Raw genomic sequence first — 26,744 nt, 5'->3', positions numbered from 1 at the left:
ATTTTGAACTGTCGTCTTTCCTAGTACCACGTTAGGCGCCATCACGACAGGCTAAGTTTTGGGTCATGACAAGTTGGTATCATAGCCTAGGTTACATAGGTCTCACGAGTTATGAGCAAGTTTATTAGAGTCTTGCAGATCAGTTCGGAGACGTTTGTACTTATCTTCGAGAGGTTGTCGAACCCTTAGGAAACTTCATATTCTTGTATTCTTGTCATGCAGATTTGTTGATTCTGATAACTAAACTTTTGTATTCTATTCTTTCACATATGGTGAGGACACGTGCTACCGAACAGGACGGACAGCCACCAGTACTACCAGCTAGGGCCGCGAGAGGCCGAGGTTGCGGTAGGGACCACGAGAGGCCGAGGTCGTGGTAGGGGCCACGAGAGGTCGAGGTCGCGGTAGGGGCAGAGGTGCAGCTCGTACAGAAGCTAGAGCAGCACCTCCAGATCCACTAGTCGCTCCAGCTCAGGAGCAGGTACTAGATACGGTTGAGCAAGAGGGGCCAACTCAGGCACCAGTTGTTTCCATTATGATTTCAAACCTTCAGGAGGCCTTGGATCAGATTTTGATGGTGTGCACTAGCCTTGCTCAAGCAGTCTCTATTCCGGCCAGAGCAGCCACTTCTCAGGCTGGAGGAGGTACTCAGACTCCCGCCGCCCGTACTCTAGAGCAGGTGATGCAGGGACTCCAGACACGGGGGGTACTACTAGCCCAGCTGGTTGCAGCTGCTCAGGCCCAGGTGGTCCCCGTTATGACTGATGATGAGTAGAGGAGACTAGAGAGATTTGGGAGGCTCTAGCCTCCATCATTTGGCGAGGCCAAGTGAGAGGATGCCCTGGGTTTCGACTGGTATTCTGGAGACCAGTGGGGTATCGTTCACTACTTTTTAGTTCGTTGGGGCTGCCTTCAGATGGTGGGAGGATTATGAGAGGCACATATCAGTCGGTGCAGCACCAGTTTTATGGCAGGAGTTCTCCGTTCTCTTTTTGGAGAAGTTCGTGCCGCAGTCTCACAGGTAGGAGCTGCGCAGACAGTTTGAGCAGCTACGTCAGGATGGCATGTCAGTAACCCAGTACAAGATGAGGTTTTCTGAGTTGGCTTGTCACGCAGTTTGGATGGTTACCACTGATAGGGAGAGGATTAGGAGGTTTATTGATGGCCTCACATATCAGTTGCAGTTGCTTATGACTCGGGAGAGGGTATCTAGTGCTACTTTTGACGAGGTGGTTGATATTGCTCGGCAGATAGAGATGGTCTGTAGTCAGGAGCATGGGGAGAGGAAGGCCAAGAGGCCTCGTCGATTGGGTCCTTTCAGCGCTGTTCCTTCTGGGGGTTAGTTCTACCACAACAGGGGTTGTCCTTATAGGCAGGCTCACACGACTCATCCATCTCACCATGGTGCATCATCCAGCCATGGTTTATCTAGTGCTCATCATGGTCAGTCATCTCTTAGTGCCCTTCTAGCTTAGAGTTTGTCCTGTGATCCATCGGTTCAGGGTTCATCTGTGCCAGGTCCTTCTAGTAGTTATCCCGGTGCTCGGGGCTCCCTTCAATCCCCACCACCAACACCGAGGAGTTGCTTCGTGTGCGGGGAGTTTGGGAATATGTGGAGGCAGTGTCCTCGTCGTCCGAGAGTTCCAGTGCAGCAGAAGAGTCAGGCTGCGACTTCAGCACCAGTTACTTCACCACCCGCCCAGCCAGCTTCGGGTGGGGCTCAGTCAGCTAGGGGTCTCCCAAGAGGGGGAGGTCGATCAAGTGGCAGCCATGCCCGATTCTATGTTATTCCTGCCATACCAGATGTTGTTTCTTCAGACGAAGTGATCACAGGTATTGTCTCAGTATGCCACAGGGAAGCCTCTGTATTATTTGACCCCAGTTTCACTTATTCGTATGTATCATCATATTTTGCTCATTATCTGGATATGCCCTGTGAGTCCCTAGTTTCATCTATTCATGGATCTACACCAGTGGGTGATACTATTATTGTGGACCGTGTATATCGGTCGTGTGTAGTAACTATTGAGAGATTGGATACTAGAGTTGATCGTTTGTTGCTTAGTATGGTTGATTTCGACGTGATCTTGGGTATGGATTGGTTGTCTCCATGTTACACTATGCTGGATTGCCACGCTAAGACTGTGACGCTAGTGATGCCAGGGTTGCCGAGGATTGAGTGGAGAGGTTCTCTAGACTATATTCCCAGCAGAGTGATTTCATATTTGAAGGACCAGCGGATGCTTGGGAAGCGTTGTTTATCTTATTTGGCCTTTGTGAGGGATGTTGGTGCTGATACTCCTACTATTGATTATGTTCCGGTGGTGCGAGATTTTCCGGATGTGTTTTCTCCAGTCCTGTCGGGCATGCTGCCCGACAGGGATATTGACTTTGGTATTGACTTGGTGCTGGCCACTCAGCCTATTTCTATTCCTCTATATCATATGGCACCAGCTGAGTTGAAGAAATTGAAAGAGCAACTTCAGGAACTTCTTGATAAGGGGTTTATTAGGCCTAGTGTGTCACTTTGGGGTTCACCGGTTCTGTTCGTCAAGAAGAATGATGGTACTATGCGGATGTGCATTGATTATAGGCAGTTGAACAAAGTTACAATCAAGAACAAATATCCTTTGCCGCGTATTGATGATCTATTTGACCAGCTTCAGGGAGTGAGGGTATTCTCCAAGATTGATTTGAGGTCTGGGTATCACCAGTTGAAGATTTGGGACTCGGATATTCTAAAGATAACATTCATGACCCGTTATGGTCATTATAAGTTCCTTGTGATGGCTTTTGGGCTGACCAACACCCCAGCAACATTCATGCATCTGATGAACAGTATATTTCAGCCTTATCTCGACTCGTTTGTCATAGTATTCATTGATGACATCCTGGTGTACTCTCGTAACCAGGAGGAGCATGCCCAACATTTGAGGATTGTGTTACAGCGGTTGAGGGAGGAGAAGCTTTATGCCAAATTCTCCAAATGTGAGTTTTGGCTTAGTTCAGTGGCATTCTTGGGGCACGTGGTGTCCAGTGAGGGGATTTAGGTGGATCCAAAGAAGATAGAGGCAGTTCAGAGTTGGCCTAGATCGTCCTTAACTAGATATATTCAGAGCTTTCTCGGTTTGGCCGGTTATTATCGTCGCTTCGTGGAGGGTTTCTCGTCTATTGCATCGCCTTTGACCAAATTGACCCAGAAGGGTGCTCCTTTCAGGTGGTCGGATGAGTGTGAGGAGAGCTTCTAGAAGCTCAAGACTGCTTTGACCACAGCTCCAGTTCTAGTTTTTCCTTCAGCTTCTGGTTCTTATACAGTGTATTGTGATGCTTCTCGAATCGGTATTGGGTGTGTCTTGATGCATGAGGGTAAAGTGATCACTTATTTTTTGTGTCAGTTGAAGCCCCATGAGAAGAACTACCTTGTTCATGATTTGGAGTTGGTTGCCATCGTTCATGCATTGAAGATTTGGAGGCATTATCTCTACGGTGTGTCTTGTGAGGTATTTATGGATCATTGGAGCCTCCGACACTTGTTCAAATAGAAGGATCTAAATTTGAGATAGATGAGATGGTTGGAGCTACTAAAGTACTATGATATCACTATTATGTATCATCCCGGGAAGGCCAATAAGGTAGTCGATGCCTTGAGTAGAAAGTCAGTATGTATGGGTAGCCTTGTATTCATTCCTGTTGGTAAGAGACCTCTTGCAGTTAATGTTCAGGCCTTGGCCAACCAGTTCGTGAGATTAGATGTTTCGGAGCAAGACGGGTTCTAGCTTGTGTGGTTTCTCGGTCTTCCTTATATGATCGCATTAGAGAGCGCCAATATGATGATCCCCATTTGCTTGTCCTTAAGGACACGGTTCAGCACGATGATGCCAGAGATGTTACTATTGGGGATGATAGGGTATTGAGGATGTAGGGTCGGATTTGTGTGCCTAATGTTGATGGGCTACGTGAGTTGATTCTTCAGGAGGTCCATAGTTTGCGGTATTCCATTCATCCGGGTGCCGCAAAGATATAGTGGGGTTTGTGGCTCTGTGCCTCAACTGTCAGCCGATGAAATATGAGCATCAGAGACCGGGCGAATTATTTCAGAGATTAAAGATTCCAGACTGGAAATGGGAGCGGATCACCATGGATTTTGTAGTTGGGCTCCCACGGACTTCGAGAAAGTTCGATGCTATTTGGGTGATTGTGGATCGGCTAACCAAGTACTCGCACTTCATTCCAGTTGGGACTACTTATTCTTCAGAGTGGTTGGCTGAGATTTACATCCGCGAGATCGTTTGCCTTCACGGTGTGTCGGTATCCATAATTTCAAATCGAGGCACGCAGATTACATCATAGTTTTGGAGAGCTGTGCAGCGAGAGTTGGGCACCCAGGTTGAGTTGAGTACAGCATTTCACCCTTAGATGGACGGACAGTCCGAGCACACTATTCAGATATTGGAGGACATGCTACGCGCTTGTTTTATTGATTTTAGGGGTTCATGGGATCAGTTTTTACCGTTTGTGGAGTTTTCCTACAACAACAGTTACCAGTCGAGCATTCAGATGGCGTCGTACAAGGCTTTGTATGGGAGACGGTGTCAATCTCCGGTGGGTTGGTTTGAGCCAGGTGAGGCTAGGCTATTGGGTACTGACTTGGTTCAGGATGTTTTGGACAAGGTTAAATTAATTCAGGATCGGCCTCGCATGGCATAGTCTAGACAGAAGAGTTATGCCGATAGGAAGGTTCGTGATGTTGCTTTCATGGTTGGGGAAAAGGTACTGCTCAAGGTTTCACCCATGAAGGGTGTTATGATGTTCGGGAAGAATGGCAAGTTGAGCCCTCGGTATATTGGGCCATTTGAGGTACTTCAGAGGATTGGAGAGGTCGCTTACATGCTTGCCTTGCCACCTAGGTTGTCGAGCATGCATCCAGCGTTTCATGTTTCTATGCTCTGAAAGTATGTCGGCGATCTGTCTCATGTTTTAAATTTCAGCACGATTTAGTTGGATGGTGATTTGAGTTATGATGTGGAGCCGGTGGCCATTTTGGATTGGCAGGTTCGAAAGTTGAGGTCCAAGGACATAGCTTCAGTGAAGGTGCAGTGGAGAGGTTAGCTAGTTGAGGAGGCTGCTTGGGAGACCAAGTGGGAGATGCAGAGCATATATCCACAACTATTTGAGACTCAAGGTACGTTTCTAGACCCGTTCGCGGATGAACATTTATTTAAGAGGGGGAGGATGTAACGACCCGACCGGTCATTTTGAGAGTTGTAGTCCCGTTACCCCATTTACTGCTCCTTTTATTCTTTATAGATGTTATGTGACTTACCAGGGGTGGTTGGTTCGGGCCCGGAGAGATTTTGGAATGAATTGAGACACTTAGTCTCAAACTTGGAAGCTTAAGTTGAAAGGGTTGACCGGATGTTGACTTATGAGTAAACGACTTTGGAATGGAATTTTGACGATTCCTTTAGCTCCGTTAGGTGATTTTGGACTTAGAAGCGCGTCAGGATTGTGTTTTGGAGGTTCGTAGTTGAAATAGGCTTGAAATGGCAAAAATTAGAAATTTAGAAGTTTGACCAAGAGTGGAATTTGTGCTTACCGGGCTCGGATTGGAGTTCCAGGAGTTGGAGTAGGTCTGTGGTGTCATTTGTGACTTATGTGCAAGATTTGGGGTTAATCGGACGTGATTGGATAGGTTTCTGCATCATTTGTAGAAGTTGGAATTTCCTTAGTTTCAATAGGCTTGAATTGGGGTGCGATTCGTGTTTTTGATGTTGTTTGATGTGATTTGAGGAATCAACTAGATTTGTATTGTGTTTTAGGACTTGTTGGTATGCTTGGTTGAGGTCCCGGGAGCCTCGGGTTTATTTCTGATGGTTTTCGGATCAAAGTTTGAGTTTGAGAGACTACAGTAGCTGAAGCTTTCTGGTGCAATTGGACCTGCGAAACATTGGTCGCAGGAGCGAGCTCGTAGAAGCAAGCTAGGAAGCGCAAAAGCGGAGGATTGGATTGGAGACTGTGGAGCGCAGATGCGGAAAGTATTCTGCAGGTGCGAGAGTGGTTAGGCTGGTCCGCCTAAGCGGATTGTTTGCGCAGATGCGCGCCCGCAGAAGTGGGGGTTTCGATCGCAGAAGTGGTTGGTCGGCTTAGTGGCCTCCGCAGATGCGGATGATGGACCGCAAAAGCGGTGCCGCAGAAGAGAGAATGCTGGGCAGATTATTTAAAATGAGGGTTCGCAATTTTGCTTCATTTTAAACATTTCAAGCTCGGGTTTGGGCGATTCTTGTGAGGATTTTAGAGGGGTTTCTTGAGATAAGTCCCTTGTGCTCATTTTTTATCAATAATCTTGTTTCCCCATTGAATTTACCACCTAGTTTGTGTGTATTTAAGGTGAAATTTTGGAGTTTGAGGTTAGGGATTTGAAGAGTTGAATTTGGGGATTTGGGTGACGATTTGGTATCGGATTTTGGTAAATTTGGTATGGTTGGACTCATGGATGAATGGGCTTTCGGGTTTTGTGACTTTTAGCGGATTTCGAGACATGGGCCCGGGGGTTGGCTTTTGAGTCAATTTTGACTCTTGATAAATTCCTTTAGCCCGCGAAACGGCCTCCGAATGTATCGAATTGTTTGTGGCTAGATTCGAGGCATTCGGAGGCCATTTCGCGAGGCAAGGGTGTGTTGGAGTAGAGATTTACTCAGATTGAGGTAAGTAACAGTTCTAAATTTGATTCTAAGGGTATGAAACCCCGTATTATGTGTCATGTATTTGGTTTTGAGGTGACGCACATGCTAGGTGATGGGCGTGTGGGCGTGCACCGTTGGAATTGTGACTTGGTCAATTCCATGGAACTGTGTAGTTGAATAATCTATTGTTATCCGTACATTATCCATGTATTAGAGAAATTGAACTACAAATCATGTCAGAAATCATGTTTAGACTATGTGTTGGCACTGTAGGGACCCACAGAGATCGTGTACATGTTGAATTATCTGCTAAAATGCAGTTTTGCACTCAGTCACAGTTTTACTTGCATATTACATCTCAGTCTCTATTGTTTGCATTATATTATTGATGTTTGAGCTGATTATCATGATTTCTGAGAGCCCGAGAGATTGGAGAGGTTGATGACTGAGTGAGGCCGAGGGCCTGATTGTGAGGATATTTATGGGATCGGGCTGCATGCCACAACATGTTTCATTGATTTATGCAATGATTGGCTTGTTATAGTGCTTGGGCTGAAGGAGCCCCTCCAGAGTCTGTACACACCCCTAGTGAGCGCAGGTACCTACTGAGTGCGAATGTTGAGTGCTGAGTGATTAAGAGGAATGAGCGACTATGAGGAATGAGTGATGGTGAGGTTGGAGTGAATGGGAGGAATGAGTGATTGTTGTTCTGAGAGGATGCATTTGACTTTCATTTATGTTGCACTTCAGCTGTCATATATCACCGTCTTGTAATTTCTGAGAGATTATATTCTGTTTCACCTGAACCTGACATGAATTAACTGTTGTGGCCTAAATTGTCGAACTTGAAAGCATGCCTACCTTCCTATGTTGAAATTACTGTAATTAAACTATAACTGTGAAGCTCGTCACTACTTTTAGTCCTTTATTGTCTTGTTACTCACTGAGTTGGTTATACTCACGCTACACCCTGCACTTCGTGTGCAGATCCAGGTATTTCTAGACACGGTGGGTGTTGATTCCTTTGCACAGTTGATCGTGTGGAGACTTCAAGGTTGCTGGCTGGCATTTCACAGACCTTGTCTCTCCTTCCCTGTCTTTCCACTTTATGTATTTAGTTTCAGACTATTATAGACTGTACTCCCAGAATTATGATGTTTAGATGCTCATGTACTCAGTGATACCCCGATGTTAGGAATTTCTATATTGGTTTTGACTTTCTATCCATTTTGAGAGTTTTGATGATTTAAACATGTATTATTCTTATTTTTCATTTAAAAATGTGGAAGTATTTTAAAGTGTCAGCTTGCCTAGTACCACGTTAGGCGCCATCGCGACAAGCTATATTTTGGGTCGTGACAAACCAATTCTCAGATAATTAGAACAAAGAAATAACTCATCAGCAAGATTACAGATATATGTCAGAGAGTTTAGCGAATAGTCATGCTAACATGAGCAGCAGCTCTAATTCACATGAATTTGACTAATGACCAACCTAGTAAAGATCTACCCGCATAAGCATACATAAATCTTTTGAGAAAAACCAGAAGCAAATATCTATTCTGTCAACAAGAATTACCAAAATATGACGAGCAACCATAATTTCCTATAGTCATGTTTTCTATTAGACACACATAGGATATCGAAAGGTAATTCTAGTTTAACAAGTAGTGGATTAAAATTTCAAAGTTTAAACCACTAACCATTTGTGAAGAATAACAATAGTGAAAAAAAACCAAAGAATTCCGGAACAATTCCACAATAGGCAGAGGAGCAAGCTTCGAACCAATAAATCCCAGGTCCAGGCAAGTCAGAGTTCACGAAGTCTTTATAGACCTAAGCAGTATTTATGTCGTGGGGATGAACGAATATAACCAAGAGTTTGCCTTAGCTTATAGCCAACAAACAAGAACAGCCAAGAGAAAGATGATAAGAAAAACCAGTGATAAATTTTTGGAGTGAGAGTGAGAGGCGATGAACGACTTAAGTTTGTCTATAGAGGAAAAGGAAATTGGGTTTTATATCTAATACTCATGCAAATAAATAAGGCAATTTTGAATCGGTGGCATGCAAATCACAATTAGGGCACCGCTAAATAACCATAGGTGAAAATATGCAAGGTACGAATTTAAAACTGGAAATCCGAGTGCCAAAGGAAAACCGTATTTCTTTCCCATATGGAGTATGAATCCAAAAGAACATCTTTATTCCTCATTGAATCGTAGAGCTAGAGATATTTCCCAAATAATAGGTTTAGTATCAGACGAGTCTTTGAAGGAAAAGATCTTTTCCTTTTTTGATTCGGATAATATTGGAAATCTGTCCTTCAAGTACCAAAATGAAATCAGAACAAAAACTTCCACAATTGAATGAGTGACAGAATAGAGGGGAAGAGGTCGATTAAGGTAAGTAGGTCCCTGATTGTTGTGTAAAAAGGAAAGGAAAGAAAAGAAAGGACGTCAATCTTGTTGGTGAGTGTTCCGAGGAGGAAAAGGGTAATTACGGCTAAGAAAGAAGAGAGAAAGAGGGAGGTGGGCGGCTGAGAGAGTGGAAAATGAGCTAGGATTTGGGGGTTTGGGGAAATAAGGAAAAGAGAGGGGTATTGTGTCATACCTCGAATCTTGGGAGCGAGACCAGCACCCGGTGCCTCACCTATCCTTGCGTACCAACTTGCGACTAAGGGAATCTAAACATATAATGTCATACTTTGGCCATGGGCCATAGTGCAAGACAATTTGCGAAGCAAAACATAAAACTAAATGGATACCAAATCTGACTAAACATCAATATAAAGTTGGGCCGGCAAGGCCGTCATGACTACTACAGTTGACAAACCAATAAAATATACATACAAGGCCTACAAGCCCAACATACTACACTAACTGACAGGTTATGTCTACAAGCCTCTACTGATGGATGTACCGTGATCGGAGCAGGGCCCCGACCTACTCATAACCTATAGACATATATACACTAGACCCGGCAACTCTGAAGGACGTGGAGCTTACCGATAAAGCTGAACTCAAGCAACACCTACTGAGGAGGTCTACCCGCCTGTCTGTCTGAACCTGCACGCATGAAATGCAGCGTCCCCAGAGAAAGGGACGTAAGTACAAAATAATGTACCGAGTATGTAAGGAAACAAAATAACTGAAAGCTAAAACTGAACTGATAATATAATAATTGAAAGTAACAGGGAGTCAAAGATAATCTGAAGATATGCTTACCTACTGATACTGACTCAACTCTCTCAATATAGTAAGTAAAATAGTTGTCCGGCCTTATAAGCCTTGGTATATATACAACTGTTCTGCCATAGTAAGCTCGCTCATAGGCGCCCGGCCATACTAGGATCTGTATCTCGGCCAACTGGGCTCTCTCATATGCGCTCGGCCACAGTAGGCTCGGTATATAACTTACCATTTGATTAGAGGTTGCCCAATAGGGGCCTGCCCATCGATTATAGCTCGATGGTAATAAAAATACTATAATAGTGTATACATATATTGACCCTCTGCTCTCATGACCGGAAGAAGACAATGCTCAAATGAATATAAAGTCCCGATAAGGAGAGTACTGTAATTTATGAGATTAAGATAATGTATATAAATTCGGGAGTATGAACTTCTCTTTATGCCTCGTTATCAAACGTATGTAATTACGAGATCATGCCAAAATAAAGTAAGAGCTTAGCCTTAACATACCTGAGCCGATTTTCTTGACAATCCCTATAACACACGTCCCGAATTAAAAGTTTGTATGCTTCGTCATGCAATGCGAAGCTGCAGCACTTTTGCAGCTAATTTATTTGAAGTTAAAACTAGTTTAATGGTTGTTGCGTCCTCACTTGCGTTCTTGGTCACCGGTGGATATGGTTTTGTGCAAAATTCCTTTTAACTTTGATTTGGAAAAAAATCATTAACATTTGTTGGAGTCCTTTCTGATGCATAGACCCAAGCATCCACTTTCATCATTGGAAAATATATTCATTCCCAATAGTTGGTCCAACAACAATGACTCCAATTATCCATGTTTGATTTATTTTGTGCCACCACCTCCTTAGGCTCGAAGCAATTTGTTGCCACACTTCTATACCCCCCCCCCCCCCACACACACACACATGGATAGTTGCCCCCCTTAATAATTATCCAAATCTCAAAATAATTATCCACAACTTTTAATTAATTTGTTAACTTCCCACTCAAATCAATAATTACCCAATTACCCATATAATTAACAATTAACTCAAATTACTTAAAATACTACTCAATCTTAACACACTTTATATACTTTCCTATCATGATCATGTGTTACTTTTTATGGCACTAATCCATAAATATCGGGTATTTTAGATCGGGTCGTATGTTATCCCAAAATGTCAAACTTCGACGAAATTCATTTTCTTCGATTTGCTTACCCCCTCACCTTCACGAATTTACTCATCCCTTGTTTGAAATAGCATAATGCTTATAATTCCAAAATAACCTCATTCCCAAACTTACGTTGATTAACTTATGACGAAACTTTAACGTACGAAAATGCGAGATGTAATATCCTTCCCCCCTTAGAAACATTCGTCCTCGAATGTTTATTCTAAGAGACTTTGGGAAACTTTTGCCAGAGTCTCCTCAGTACACTAGATTAAAACCAACTTGTACACAGCCAGAAAATATACTATACATGCCACGCATGGCCAATGTCTACAAATAGCAACACTTGGCTTCACACAGCAGTCCATTATAAATTCTGAAAGTCAAAAATAAGAGCTTACCTAAAGTCCTACTGGCCTGAATCGAGCTATGCTGAGGTATCCCACCTTGAGCCATATCTTCGGTTTGAAATAGGTGGGGTATTTAGACTTCATTTCTTCCTCCGTTTCCCACGTCATCTCTTCCACATTCTTGCTTCTCCATAAAACCTTCACGGAGGCTACCTCCTTATTTCGTGGCTTATGGATTTGTCGGTCTAGGATGGCAACTGAAATTTCCTCGTATGACAAGTCCTCTGTAATTTGTACATCATATGTGGGCACCACTCGGGTAGGATCTCCAGTGCACTTCCGTAACATAGACACGTGAAAAACTGGACGGACAGACTCCAATTTCGCGGGCAATTCTAACTCATAAGCTACTTGGCCCACTCTCCGAATGATCCTATGGACAGACTCCTTTCTTGCCAAACCTCATCACGCCCTTCATAGGTGACACCTTTATGAATACCCAGTCATTAACCGCGAACCCTAAGTCTCGTTGCCGCACGTCAGAATATGACTTCTGGCGACTCTGGGTTGTCAACAGTCGCTCCCGAATAAGCTTTACTTTCTCTACGGCTTGCTGAAGCAGGTCTGGCCCATGTAACCCAGATTCTCCAACATCAAACCACCCTATAGGAGATCTGCACTTACGCCCATACAAGGCTCGTACGGAGCTATCTGGATACTTGAGTGGTAACTGTTATTATATGCAAACTCAATAAGAGGTAAATGTTCATCCCAACTTCTTTTAAAATCTAACACACATGCTCGTAACATATCCTCGAGCGTCTGAATTGTGCGCTCGGCTTGTCCATCAATCTGTGGATGAAAAGTTGTACTGAGATTCACCAGAGTCCCTAGACCTCTCTGAAATGACCTCCAAAAATGTGCTGTAAACTGGGCCCCACGGTCAGATATAATAGATCCTGGTACTCTATGTAGCCGCACTATCTCCTTAATATATAACTTTGCATAATCTTCTATTGTATATATAGATCTAACTGGTAGGAAATGAGCTGATTTTGTGAGCCTATCGACTATCACCCATATGGAATCGAACTTACGATGAGAATGGGGTAAACCCGTGACAAAGTCCATGTTTATCGCCTCTCATTTCCACATCGGGATCTTTATATTCTACATTAGCCCTCCGGGCTTCTGGTGCTCTACCTTCACCTGCTGGTAAGTAGGACACTGAGCGACAAACTCAGCAATATTCTTCTTCATATCATTCCACCAGTACACATCCTTAATGTCATGGTACATCTTCGCCGACCCAGGGTGAATGGAGTACCACGAATAATGTGCCTCTAACACAATCATGTCTCGTAGCCCTGCTACATCTCGAACACACAAACAACCCCTATATCTGAGAACCCCATCTCCCTTGAGCTCTAACAACGGCTTCTTCTACTGCGGAACTCGCTCTCTCAACTCGACCAACTCTGGGTCCTCGTACTGCCTCTCCTTTACTTCAGCTATGAGAGATAATTTTGCAGTATTTTCGAGTACAACTCCACCATCGCCAGATTCTACTAATCGAACCCCCAAACAAGCCAATTGATGAATTTCTCTAGTTAATTGTCTTTTCTCGGCCTCTACATGTGCTAAGCTACCCATAGACCGGTGACTTAAGGCATCTGCTACAACATTAGCTTTCCATGGATGGTAGAGAATGTTAACATCGTAATCTTTCAATAACTCAAGCCATCACCTCTGTCGCAAATTTAACTCTTTTTGCTTGAGGATATATTGCAGGTTTTTATGATCTGTGAATATATCAACATGAACACCATATAAATAATGCTGCCATATCTTAAGTGCATGAGCAACTGCAGCTAACTCGAGGTCGTGGGTCGGATAAATCTGCTCATGCTTCCTTAACTGCCTTGAAGCATACGCAATTACCTTCCCATGTTGCATCAGGACATATCCTAACCCGACACCTGAGGTATCACAATACATGGCATAACCATCTGGACCCTCTGGAAGTGTTAGGACTGACACCGAGGTCAATCTATTCTTAAGGTCTTGGAAACTCTGTTCGCAAGCCTCTGTCCACTGAAACTTAGTTTCTTTCTGCGTAAACTTTGTCAATGGTGCAGAAAGGGAAGAAAAACCCTCTACGAACCTCTGGTAGTATCCTGCTAAGCCTATAAAGCTACGAACCTCTGTCGGAGTGGTAGGTCTAGGCTAGGATTTCACAGCCTCAATCTTCTGAGTGTCTACCTCTATGCCTCCATCGGATACAATGTGCCCCAAGAATGCGACACACTTCAACCAGAACTCACATTTAGAAAACTTAGCATACAATTTACTATCACGGAGGGTTTGGAGTACCGCTCGCAAGTGGTCTGCACGCTCATCCTCTGAACGTGAATAAACCAGAATATCATCAATAAATACTATTATGAACAGATCTAAAAATGGCCGGAATAGGCTATTCATCAAGTCCATAAATAGGCAGGTGCATTCGTCAACATGAAGGACATGACAAGGAACTCGAAGTGGCCATATCAGGTCCTGAAGGCTGTCTTCGGAATATCTTTCTCCCGAACTCGGACCTGATGGTACCCTGACCTCAAATCTATCTTTGAAAAACATCTATCCCCCTGCAACTGATCAAACAAGTCATTTATCCTTGGAAGTGGATAATTATTCTTAATAGTTACCTTGTTCAGCTGCCTATAATCGATACACATCCTTAGCGAGCCATCTTTCTTCCGCATAAACAGTACCGGTGCACCCCAAAGTGAGGTACTGGGCCTGATGAAACCTTTCTCCAACAAATCTTTTAACTGCTCCTTCAACTCCTTCAATTCGGTAAGTGCCATTCTATACGGAGGGATGGATAATGGTTGAGTTCCCGGAAGCAAATCGACGCCAAAATCAATCTCTCGCTCTGGAGGTATACCTGGAAGTTCATCTGGAAATACATTTGTACTCTTTGACTACTGGAATAGATTGAAGTGTAGGTATCTCAGCATCTGCATCTCTAACTCGCACAATATGATAAATGCACCCTTTTGCGATCATTATCCTCACCTTCAGACAGGAAATAAACCTACCTCTGGGTGTCATTGTATTACCTTCCCATTCAAGGACTGGCTCACCCGCAAAATGAAATCTGGCTGTCTTTGTTCGACAATCAACTGTGGCATAGGAAGCTACCAACCAGTCCATGCCCATGATAGCATCAAAATCCAATATCTCTAGCTCAACTAGGTCGGCTGAGGTCTGACGACCACAAACTGCCACCGTACAACCTCGGTAAACATGTCTAGCAATAATCGATTCTCCGACCGGTGTAGATAACGCAAAAGGATCACTTAGTATTTCAGGCACTATACCAAACTTCCCTGCGACAAATGGGGTAATACACGATAAAGTAGATCCTGGGTCTATCAAAGCATGAGTATCGTGAGAGCAAATGGTCAACATACCTGTCACAATGTCTGGTGAAGACTCCTGGTCTTGTCGACTCGCTAAAGCATAGCTACAATTCTGGTTACCGCTGGAACTGAAACCTCTACCTCTACCTCGACCTCTACTAGCCGAAGACTGAGACTCACGCCTTGAAGGATGCACAGACATAGATGATCCTGTTGTTGAATTCGTTGGTTGTGCCATACCTCCAGAATCTCTATTTGGGTAATCTCGCATCATATGCCTCGGACGTCCACATATATAACAAGCATTGGAATTGGATCGGCATTGGCCCAAGTGTCCTCTACCACAGATGTCATACTGCGGTGGAAATGACCATGTCTGCCCTGAACCTTGCTATCGCTGCAAACCCGACACCCGTGAGCTCTCACCTGGTACTGATTGAGTATAGCGGTCATACATGTAACCCTGTAACTGAGGTGGCAGAATCCTAGGTGGCCGTTCGAAGTACTGGGCCTATAACTACCCTGAGACTGCTCCTAAGAACTGGAAAATCTCATCCTCTTATGCTGTCCTGACTCAGTCCTCTCGGTACCCTGCTGCCAACACCTACCCCTTTCTATATTCTGGGCGAATGCCTGAATTCGGGAGATATCCATACTATCCTGCAATGCAGCGGTGGGATATGCCTCGGTCAACTCTGGGGCCAACCCTGCTATAAACCTGTGAATCGTGTCCCGCATAGTAGCAACTATAGATGGTGCATATCTGGCCAATGAGTCAAAACGGAGACTATACTCTCGAACACTCATATTGCCCTGCTTGAGGGCTAGAAACTGATCGACTCGAGCCTGTCGAATCTCTCGTGGTAAGTACTGGTCAAGGAAGGCATCCGAAAAATTCTCCCAAATAGCTAGAGGTGCATCACGTCCCCTGGACCTGTCCCATCCCTCGTACCAAAGGATGGTTATATCTCGAAGTCAAAAAGCTGCTAGCTCAACTGCCTCTTTCTCCGTGGCATGCATAACCTGAAAGCTCCTGCGAAGCTGATCTATGAAATCATGTAGGTCCTCCCTCTGATCTGTCTCCGTGAACTCTGGGGGACTCAAAGCAATAAACTCTCGGACCCTTAAACTCCCAAACCCCTCAGAGGAGCCTACACCAGCGGGTGCCCTAGCCTGTTGCTGGGTAGCTACCAACTTTGTCACCAAATGCACCGTACTCCTCAAGTCCTGATCTGATGGAAGCAGAGGGGGAGCTGGATGTGCGGTCTCTTAGGAATCTCCTCAGGTGGTGGAGGAGCTGGTAATGGCTGGGTAGGAATCTCTCCCTGGGCCTCTGATTGGGCCCCATCTACTTGGGGTACCCTGCTGGTCCCCTCACCTACTGTTGTATCTCTCCTCTGACTAGCCGTATTCTTCCTAGTCACCGTCATCTGTGCATGCAAATGCCAACACATAAGTTTAACTCAATTTTCCTATAACTCAATTCTATAGCACGATTTAGATTTGAAAGAAGGGTAACCAATTCCTAAATACCCTGTAGTCCCCTGCTTATATAATGTGGTGCATAACATATCTATAAACAAGACCCTACTAGACACGGCTTGTAGACTCCCTAGGACAGAACTGCTCCGATACCACTTTTGTCACGCCCCGAACCTGAGGAGTGAGACCGGCACCCGGTGCCTTACCTATCGTTGACTACCAACTTGCGACTAAGGAAATCTGAACATATAATATCATACTTTGGCCATGGGCCACAATGCAATACAATTTGCAAAGCAAAATATAAAACTGAATAGATACCAAAGCTGACAAAACATCAATATAAAGTTGGGCCGGCAAGGCCGTCATGACTACTACAGCTGACAAACCAACAAAATATACATACAAGGCCTACAAGCCCAACATACTGCACTAACTGACAGGTTATGTCTATAAGCCTCTACTGATACATATATACACAAGATGTACACAAAACTCTTATACCCGATAACTCCGAAGGACGTGGAGCTTACCAATAAAGCTGAACTCGGGCAACACCTACTGAGGAGGTCTACCCTCCTATCTGTCTGAACCTGCACGCATAAAATACAGCGTCCTCAGAGAAAGGTACATTAGTACAAAATAATGTACCGAGTATGTAAGGCAACAGAATAACTGAAAGCTGAAATTGAACTGATAATATAATAATTGAAAGTAACTGGGAGTCAAAGATAATCTAAAGATATGCTTACCTGCTGATACTGACTCAACTCTCTCAATATAGTAAGTAAAATAGATGTACGGCCCTATAAGGCTCGGTATATATACAACTGCTCTGTCGTAGTAGGCTCGCTCATAGGCGTTCGACCATATTAGGCTCCGTATCTTGGCTAATTGGGCTCCTTTATAGGCGCTCGGCCACAGTAGGCTCGGTATATAACTTACCATCTGATTAGAGGTAGCCCAATAGGGGCCTGCCCATCGATTATAGCTCGATAGTGATGAAAATACTGTAATACTGTATACATATATAGACCCTCTGCTCTCTTGACTTGAAGAAGACAATGCTCAAATGAATATAAAGTCCCGATAAGGAGAGTACTATAATTTATGAGACTAAGATAATGTATATAAATTCGGGAGTATGAACTTCTCTTTATGCCTCGTTATCAAACATATGTAATTACGAGATCATGCCAAAATGAAGGAAGGGCTTAGCCTTAACATACCTGAGCCGATTTTCTTGACAATCCCTCTAACACACATCCCGAATTAAAAGTTTGTATGCTTCGTCAGGCAATGCGAAGCTGCAGCACTTTTGCAGCTAATTTATTTGAAGTCAAAACTGGTTTAATGGTTGTTGCATCTTCACTTGCGTTCTTGGTCACTGGTGGATATAGTTTCGTGCAAGATTCCTTTTAACTTTGATTTGGAAAAAAATCATTAACATTTGTTGGAGTCCTTTCTGATGCATAGACTCAAGCATCCAGTTTTATCATTGGAAAATATATTCATTCCCAATTGTTGGTCCAGTAACAATGACTCCAATTATCCATGTTTGATTTATTTTGTGCCACCATCTCCATAGGCTTGATTAGTTGGCAATTTGTTGCCACACTTCCATACCCCTCCCCTCCCCCCCTCCCCCACGTGGATAGTTGCCCCCTTAATAATTATCCAAATCTCAAAATAATTATCCACAACTTCTAATTAATTTGTTAAATTCCCACTCAAATCAATAATTACCCAATTACCCACATAATTAACAATTATCTCAAATTACTTAAAATACTATTCGCTCTTAACACACTTTATATACCTTCCTATCATGGTCATGTGGTACATTTTATGGCACTAATCCATAAATACCGGGTATTTTAGCTCGTGCCGTATTTTTTCCCAAAATGTAAAACTTCGACGATATTCATTTTCTTCGATTTGCTTATCCTCTCACCTTCACGAATTTACTTATCACTTGTTTGAAATAGCATAATGCTTATAATCCCAAAATAACCTCATTCCCGAACTTACGTTGATTAACTTACGACGAAACTTTAACGTACGAAAACACGAGATGTAACATATTGTGAGCCATTGATCATCTGAGATCAATGGATGGTGTTTAAATGAACCGGATCAGGTTAACTAGTTAACCGGTTGGGTTCAACGGTTGAGTCATTCAATTTTTTGGGCTACTGGATTGGGCTTGAAGGTTATTTGGCCGCTTTTGTCTGAATTTTAGCCTTTCATTGGGATGTCTTTCAAAATGCAATGGAAAATTAATAAAATAATTCATAAGAATATTAAAGAAAGATAAAAATGCTATTTTTACGAAAATTAAATAATATAATATGGTTTATTAAGTCATAAAATATAAAATATTATTTTCGATGAAGCAATCTAAGGATATGTAATTAATTGTAATAAACATAGATTATTATTATATTAATGTAAAAACTAATATAAATATATTAAGATCATAGAAATTATTATTAGAAAAATTGAATAATATTAACATAGTAAATTAAGACGTAAAAATAAAGAAATATTATTTAAATAAAGAAATATGTAATTAATTAAAATAGAATAGGCTATTATTGAAAATAATATAAAATCATATAAGAGTGTGATAAAAATCATAGGGAAAGTTAGTTGAAACATTAATATTAACATAGTAAATTAAGACGTAAAAATAAAGAAATATTACTTAAATAAAGAAATATGTAATTAATTGCAATAGAATAGGCTATTATTGAAAATAATATAAAATCATATAAGAGTGTGATAAAAATCGTAGGAAAGTTAGTTGAAAAAATAAATAATAAAAATATAATATAAATAAATTAAGATAAGAAATATAGGAATATCATTTGGATAAAGCAATATGTGATTATGATACATAAGCTTATTATTATAAATAATGCGAAAACAAAATAAAAGGCCATAAATCATAAGAAAAGCTATATATATATATATATATATATATATATATATATATATATATATATATATATATATATATATATATAGAGAGAGAGAGAGAGAGAGAGAGAGAGAGAGAGAGAATGATCAATTGACCACTTGTAGGTGATAAAAACATTGTTTAATATTGGTAAAAATACTAAATAGATCAATTAATTACTAAAATATTTATACAATGTATAAACAAATTATTTGCATACCGATTATTATAACAATAATTTTAAATCTGCCAAGAAGTAATAATAAAGAATAAAATTACCACTTTAAACATGTAATAGGAAGTAATAACACAAAAATATAATATAAATAGTATTTAAAATATTATAAAATATGAATAGCCAACAGAAGTTGAATAGAATATTAGGAGGTCAAAATTGAGTAGCAACAATCATCAACCCCAAATCACACTATTTCCTTTGTTCTTGACCGCCAATTTCTCAAAATCTAGCCAAATATCATTCACATAAGTCAAACAATGCTAAAAGAAAAAATCCCAATCAATAAAATTTTGATTTTTGAACAAATCTCAAAAAGTTAACAAAAGCCAACCCAAGTCCACATGGTCAAAACCTGCAACCAAGACCAAATTATGATGATCCATAACTCTACAAGTCCAATATATGATTAGTTCTGAAATTCGAGTCTAAATCGATGTTCAAAACCTCAAAATACGCTCTCTTAAGTTGTAGACAAAAACCCCAAATGTTACTTTTTGCATATTTTAGGTGTAGAAATTCATGGGGAATCAAGATATACAATCAAAATTAAATAAGAATTAATCACTCTCAAGTTTGGGGTGAAAATCTGTCACGACTCCAATTTTTCACCTTAGGATATCGTGATGGAACCTAGTCTCTAAGACTAGCTACGCCTAACATACATTGAGAAACAACAGAAATAATAATAAAAACATCAAATTAAGCCATTAAACTATAAAAAAAATACAATAGTACAACTGTCAACAACTCCCCAAAATCCAGTGGGACCGAGTCATAAGCTCTACAAGAGTGTACTAATAGTCTCGAAATACAGTACTATTTTGGGAACAAGAGATAAACAGTAATACAACTAAAAGCAGAAGATGACTTCAAGGCCTGCGAATGTCGAGCAGGTGTACCTTGAAATCTCCAGAGATAGCTAACCAATCACTGGCATCCAGCATAGGCAGATATACCTGGATCTACACAAAAATATGCAGAAGCATAGTATGAGTACACCACAACAGTACCCAGTAAGTATCAAGCCTATCATCGGTAGAGTAATAACGAGGCCATGTCAAGATACCTACTAGGATAAGAAAGCTAAACAGAATATAGCATAGTCTAATAATGGAAAGTGTGGAAGTAAATGACAGATAAGTAGTTCAATAATATAAGCTAACAGCGGACAATTTAAGCGGTAAAGGTAACAAGTAGTGAACACATAATGAAATAACAAGTAGTCAAACACGGACAAATACAAGTGAGACAATGAAGAAAACGACAAGAACTGTTCAACCAATAAGCCTCTTTTAACATGGAATTTACAACAAGAATCACAACTGAGGTACCACCTCATATTCACATTTCACAATTTCAATCAAAATCTTTCCTTATATCACCGCGTGAGCCTTGCATTTATTTTTGAAAATATTATCTCGAAATAGCTACACGCGTTTTAGCCCCCTTATCTCACCGCGTGGCTTAAAGTAATTCCCTTACTAGCAACATGCGTATAAGTTCCACGTTATCTCACTGCATGCGTATCAACCCCTATCCTTATACCACCGCATGCGTATCAATATCATAACATAATATTCAACTTGCACCACATGTGCCCATATGCCACAACACTTGCCAAGATCAACAACACTGATGCCATCACAACATATAGCCCATGGCTCAATTACAATGTGTATAAGAATCTCAATAACAACAAAATAAATGAGGAATGCTCAACAATTAACAACTTCAACCTCAATGTGATAATGGCTTCCACAACTTCAATATCAATAACTCAAAAAGAAGATAATCTACTAAAGAACAACTTCAAGTAAGAGTAATTTAACAAATAAGGATTAGCAGACAATAAGACGGGTAGTAACTTCAACTAAAGCATATGAGAGCAATTACAATAATAAAGGGTATAAAATATGCTAACAACATCAATTAGAACATATGAGAGTAAATTTAATCAATAAAAGATGTAACATATTATAACAAATTCAAGTAAAGGTATGGAAGAAGTCTAAAAGTCTAAACCGGTCAAAATACCACATATAGCCCGTGTACAAACTCGTCATCTTGTGTACACGTCTTCCACATAGTATAACTAGCACAAACAACCCGAATCCTAAGGGATAGTTTCCCCCACACAAAGTTAGGCAAGATACTTACCTCAACTAGGCCAAATCAACCCTCGAATATAGCTTTTCCCCTAATATTTGCTTCCATACGGCTCAAATCTAACCAAAAATGACTTATTATCACCAAATAATGCAAGGGAAACCAATTACAATAGATAAAGCTTTTATCTTTACACAATTTCAAAAAATTCAGCAAAAGTCAACCCCCGGCTCGTCCGATCAAAACTCGGGTCCAAGGGTAGATTTCGACTACCCATAACCCCACGAGTCCATATATGTATTTTGTTATCAAATTTGAGTCCAAATTGACTTTCAAAACTCAAATCTTCATTGTTTTTTAAAACTTTGACAAAAATCCCCAATTTTACTCTTTGATTCTCATAAATTTGATGTTCAATCTAAGATATAATCATGAAATATATTGAAGGTTGATTAGAATTACTTACCCAAAGTTTGTATATGAAAATCCCCTCTCCAAATATCTATTCTAGGGTTCTAAAATGAGAGAAAATGATATAAAATCTTGACTCCCAACCCTTTTGTTCAGTTGCAGATGTCGCAATTGCGACACTAGGTTTGCAATTCCCCAGGGTCTATTTGTTTCGCTAGTTGTTAAGGTTGCTTTGATCCACATGGTTGTTTTGTTCGAGTGTTTTGCTCAGGCTGGGGCATTTCCTACTATACAAGCTACTTCCCCAGTAGGGGGCGGGGTGTAGACTCCAGCTACTCGTACCCTAGAGATTGTGGCCCATAGTTATCAAACTCCTACAGTGTTTCCAGTTGGGGGAGTTCAGCCTACTATTGCCATGTAGCCTGAGGATAGGCCCGCGATGTCAGTTGATGATCTGAAGAGGTTAGATAAGTTCACGAAGTTGCGTCCTCCTCACTTCAGTGGTACACCTTCAGAGGATGCTCAGGGATTCTTGGATCGTTGTCATGAGACTTTGTGCAATTTGGGACCAGTTGATTACAATGTAGTTGACTTCACCGCCTTCAAGATGTAGGATCCGTCTAAGAGGTGGTGGCAGATTTATGAGATGGTTGACCAGCAGAATCACCTCCTCTTACATTGGCTCAGTTCTCTAGGGTCTTTTTGGAGCAGTTTGTGCCATGCACCAGGAGAGAGGAGCTGATGAGGCAATTTGAGTACCTAAAGTAAGGTCAGATGTCAGTTACTGAGAATGAGATAAGGTTTACAGAGTTGTCCCATCATGCTACTTCTTTGATTCCCACTGAAGAAGAGAGAGTGACGAGATTCATTGAGGGTCTTCAGCTTAGTACTTGCCTTTATATAGCTAGAGAGACCGAGACTGGGATTTTATTTCATCGGATGGTAGAGATAGCGCGTCGTGTAGAGCGTATCCGCATCGAGACTAGAGAGATGATGCATGGTAGGGATAAGAGGTCCCGATATTCAGGAAACTTTAGTGGTGCCTCGTCTGGAGGCCGAGGTCGATTTGGGAGAGGCCATTCTAGAAGGCCATATCATTTATTACCTCCTAGATGAGGAGCTTCTACACAGTCTTCATTCAGTGCACTCCCAGCATAGAGTTCTTACCGTGCTATATCTGTTTAGGGTTCATCGATACCGGGTTCTTCAAGTGGTTATTCTAGTTCACGAGATCCGACTTAGGCCTCGCAGTCATTTTTTATCAGAGGTTGCTATGAGTGTGGAGAGTTGGAGCATGTCAGGAATATCGCCCCCGTATTCGTAGAGGTCCAGTCCAGCAGGGAGGTCAGGATATGATTCCCACACTAGTTTCTACACCACTCACTCAACCAGCTCAGGGTGGAGGCCATTCAAGATGTGGATGTCCTAGAGGGGGCGCTCAGTCCAGTGGAGGTCAAGCTTGATGCTATGCATTCCCAGGAAGGACCGAGGTCGTTTCTTCTAGTGTAATAATTACAAGTATTATTTATATGTGCCATATGATGCTTTAGTATTGTTTGATTCAGGTTCTACTTATTAATCTGTGTCATCATACTTTGCTTCTTGTTTGGATATGCCTTGTAATTCTCTTGATGCCCGTATGAATGTGTCTACACATGTTGGTGATTCTAATATGGTGGATCGAGTTTATCGGCCAGGTGTAGTCACTATTGTGGTTTTGATACGAGGGCAGACTTCCTATTATTATATATGGTGGATTTTGATGTGATCTTGGGTATGGATTGGTTATCTACGTACCATGTTGTTGCACCCCATTTTCTACAGGTGAAAACAAAATACAAGTAATGGTTCTTCTAAAGTTGATAAAAGAGAGTCGCCGCCTAATATTTTAAGGTATATTAGCTTACCTATAAATCCGTGAAAATTATTATCCTAATGGTCTGCGAACCGGTGAGATTTGGGTAATGGTTCTAGTTATTCTACGGGGAAGGTGTTAGACATCCCTTACAATCTACCTGAGGTAGCTCCTTCAGCTTAGGCTTAGGTTTGGGGAAAGAAAGGTCTATATTATGTTTAGTTAGTGCTTAAAGTTGCTAAGTAAGATTTAGGAATATGTTTTAAGTCTTGTCTGAAAACTCATAGTTTTGAGAAAGGTTGTGTATTTCCCTTTAAAAGGATGATGTTTAAATGTTTGTGAGTTTTTATAACTTTATGTAACGACCCAATCGGTCGTTTCAAGAATTTGCATTCTGTTCAGCTGTTTGAAATCTTGAGTAGCTTCATGTGGTGTATTATGACTTGTGTGAATCATCGGTTTTGGTTTTCAGGTGATTCGAGATTGATTCGGAAGAATGATTCTCAATTAGGAAGCTTTAAGTTGGAAGAGTTAATCAAGTTTAACTTTTGAGTATTTGATCTCGGATCGGTGTTTTGATGGTTCCGTTAGGTCCCGATGGTGATTTTGGACTTGGGTGTATGCCCGTATTTGCATTTGGATATTTCTAGAAGGTTTTGACACTATTTGGCAAAAGTTGGCAATTTGAAGGTTTGGAATTTTATAAGTTTGAACAGGAGTTGACCTTGATAATATCGGGTTCGGATTGTGGTTCCGGGAATTGGAATATCTTGTTATGTCATTTTGAACTTATGTGCAAAAACTTTGAGGACTTTCCGAGTTGACTTGATATGGTTCGGCACGAGTTTTGGAAGTTGAAAGTCCAAAAGTTCATTAAGTTTGATTTGAGGGGTGATTCATAGTTTTGATGTTGTTATGTGTGATTTGAGGCTTCGAGTAGGCCCGTGTTAAGTTTTGGAACTTGTGGTATGTTCGGACGGGGTCCCGATGGCTCGGGGGAGTTGCGGACGTGTTTCAGACCATTTCTCCTTCATGTGTGGTTGCTGGTCTTAGCTGGTTCTGGTGTTGCACGCCTGCGATTGGAATTGCGTAAGTGCGATGGTCGCCGAAGCGGATTTTATTAACGCACCTTCAAGGAGGCTGGAGTTGGGTTGTTTCCGCAGATGCGAGATTTTGTGTGCACCTGCGGAGCCGCAAAAGCGGCACTAGTGGCGTAGAAGCGCATTTTGGGCGAGGTCATGTATGTCCGTAGGCACGGAAGGTGCGCGCAGGTGCGAGAAGTGACGAGTTCAAAACACACACTTAAATTCTGCTCGCTAATCAAATATAGTATAGTATAATATCGTATCCACAGTGATTAGATTTAAACAGTATTCTCGTAGTTTCTAGCTTGGTTATTATCCAAGATGATCAATATTTGAGATTTATAAGATGTCTAACTAAAATTAACTAAGAATGTAAAGCTATTGACAAATGACAATCGAAACAAGGAACAAGCAAAGAAGGTTATCAATGGGAGAAGATAGGGTTTTGATAGGATAGGTGCAAGATAATTATTCGGGATCTAACTCTAGATAATTCACTTCTAATGTTCAAGTGAGTCTTTCGAATTCACTCAATTATTAGTTCAAATGTTCAGCAAAAACTCCTCTCTCGATTAAGTCTTAACCTCATAAGATAAACCAATTTAAGCACGTGGAGATGTGCAATAATGCATAATTGGTTTGTTTAAGGAAAACCTCTTTCGATTATTCTCCTAACTAGGTTTAATCAATGATTCAACTAGCCTCTTTCGATTACTTAGAAGAATCTATGAATTCAACCAACAATATAATACAAAAACATCACAAGTTATACCTCTCTTGATTACATGAACTAGTGAATAAAGATGAAGCAATTAAATCATCCAAAAATGCTTCAAGACATAAAACTAGAGTTATAATCCACAAACAATCATCAAGACACCAAATCCATCAAACCCTAATTGGAGCTACTCCATAGTGGAGAAGTTGTTTATCACAATAGTGTTAGAAGAACAAGAAGACATTACGATTCCCAAAATCAACCAAACTTCCGTATTGAATGAATTGGATGAAGTATTTAGAGTCTCCGTTGTTTCCTTGCCTTCTTCTCTCCAAACATTGCTCCAAAATCCGAGATACCTTGTTTTGAGGCGAGCTAGGCTTCGTATAGGTCAAAAAGAGTAGCATCCAAATTTACAAAAATAAGCTTGGGTAAAGTTCCCGAAAGCGGACGTACGCGGCCGCGCACCTGGAGGTGTGACCGCACACATGGCCACGCACCTCTAGCAGTACACTGCATCACTTGCGCTCTCAAGTGCACGCTGGGGGTCTCTCATGCGTGGTCGTGCACCTGGGTTTTCCTCCTTCTCAACTCTTTTTCCTCCCACTAAGTGCACTATTCGTCCATTGATCCCCGAATATGATCTCGGCTTAATCCCTTGGGCCTTTACTCAAACTTCAAAGCTCCAAATAGCTCGAATTAGCTCCACAACATCTACATAACTCGTAATTGCTCCTACAAGGTATAAAACACACAATAAGTGCAAAACACTACCAATTAAAGCTCAAACACAAATAAAGTCATGTGAATTAGAGTGCAATAAGCGACTAAAATACGATATTATAGCATATCATCAAGAAGTGCAGATGTGTAACTGGAGCGCACCTGCGAGGTTGCACATGCGCATTTTGGAGCGCAGGAGCGGAAAGGCTTGATTTGAGTAGATCTCGCATCTGCGATGGAATAACCGCTGATGCGGTGTCACTGAAGCGACCTTTGTTTCGCAAAAGCAGAAATGCTTAAGCAGAAGCTATAGATCCAGGGCTGGGTCATTTTTAT

The 26,744-nt window shown here is 41.5% G+C and overlaps 1 protein-coding gene across 1 annotated transcript in view; it reads left to right on the top strand.

The window, feature by feature from the left end:
• The first annotated feature begins 1,085 nt into the window (after positions 1-1,085).
• Positions 1,086-26,744, top strand: part of LOC138892371 (uncharacterized) — a 38,245-nt gene continuing 12,586 nt past the window's right edge. The window contains exons 1-4 of the mRNA XM_070176079.1: positions 1,086-1,338; positions 1,519-1,833; positions 1,975-2,405; positions 3,396-3,500. Of these exons, the coding sequence (XP_070032180.1) occupies positions 1,086-1,338; positions 1,519-1,833; positions 1,975-2,405; positions 3,396-3,500 (1,104 nt within the window). The remainder of the gene's footprint in view (positions 1,339-1,518; positions 1,834-1,974; positions 2,406-3,395; positions 3,501-26,744) is intronic.

The sequence above is a fragment of the Nicotiana tomentosiformis genome, chromosome 5, assembly GCF_000390325.3.
Source record: "Nicotiana tomentosiformis chromosome 5, ASM39032v3, whole genome shotgun sequence".
NCBI classification, from domain to species: Eukaryota; Viridiplantae; Streptophyta; class Magnoliopsida; order Solanales; family Solanaceae; genus Nicotiana; species Nicotiana tomentosiformis.
The sequence above is the reverse complement of the archived record's forward strand: the minus strand, read 5'-3'. Positions and strand labels throughout refer to the sequence as shown.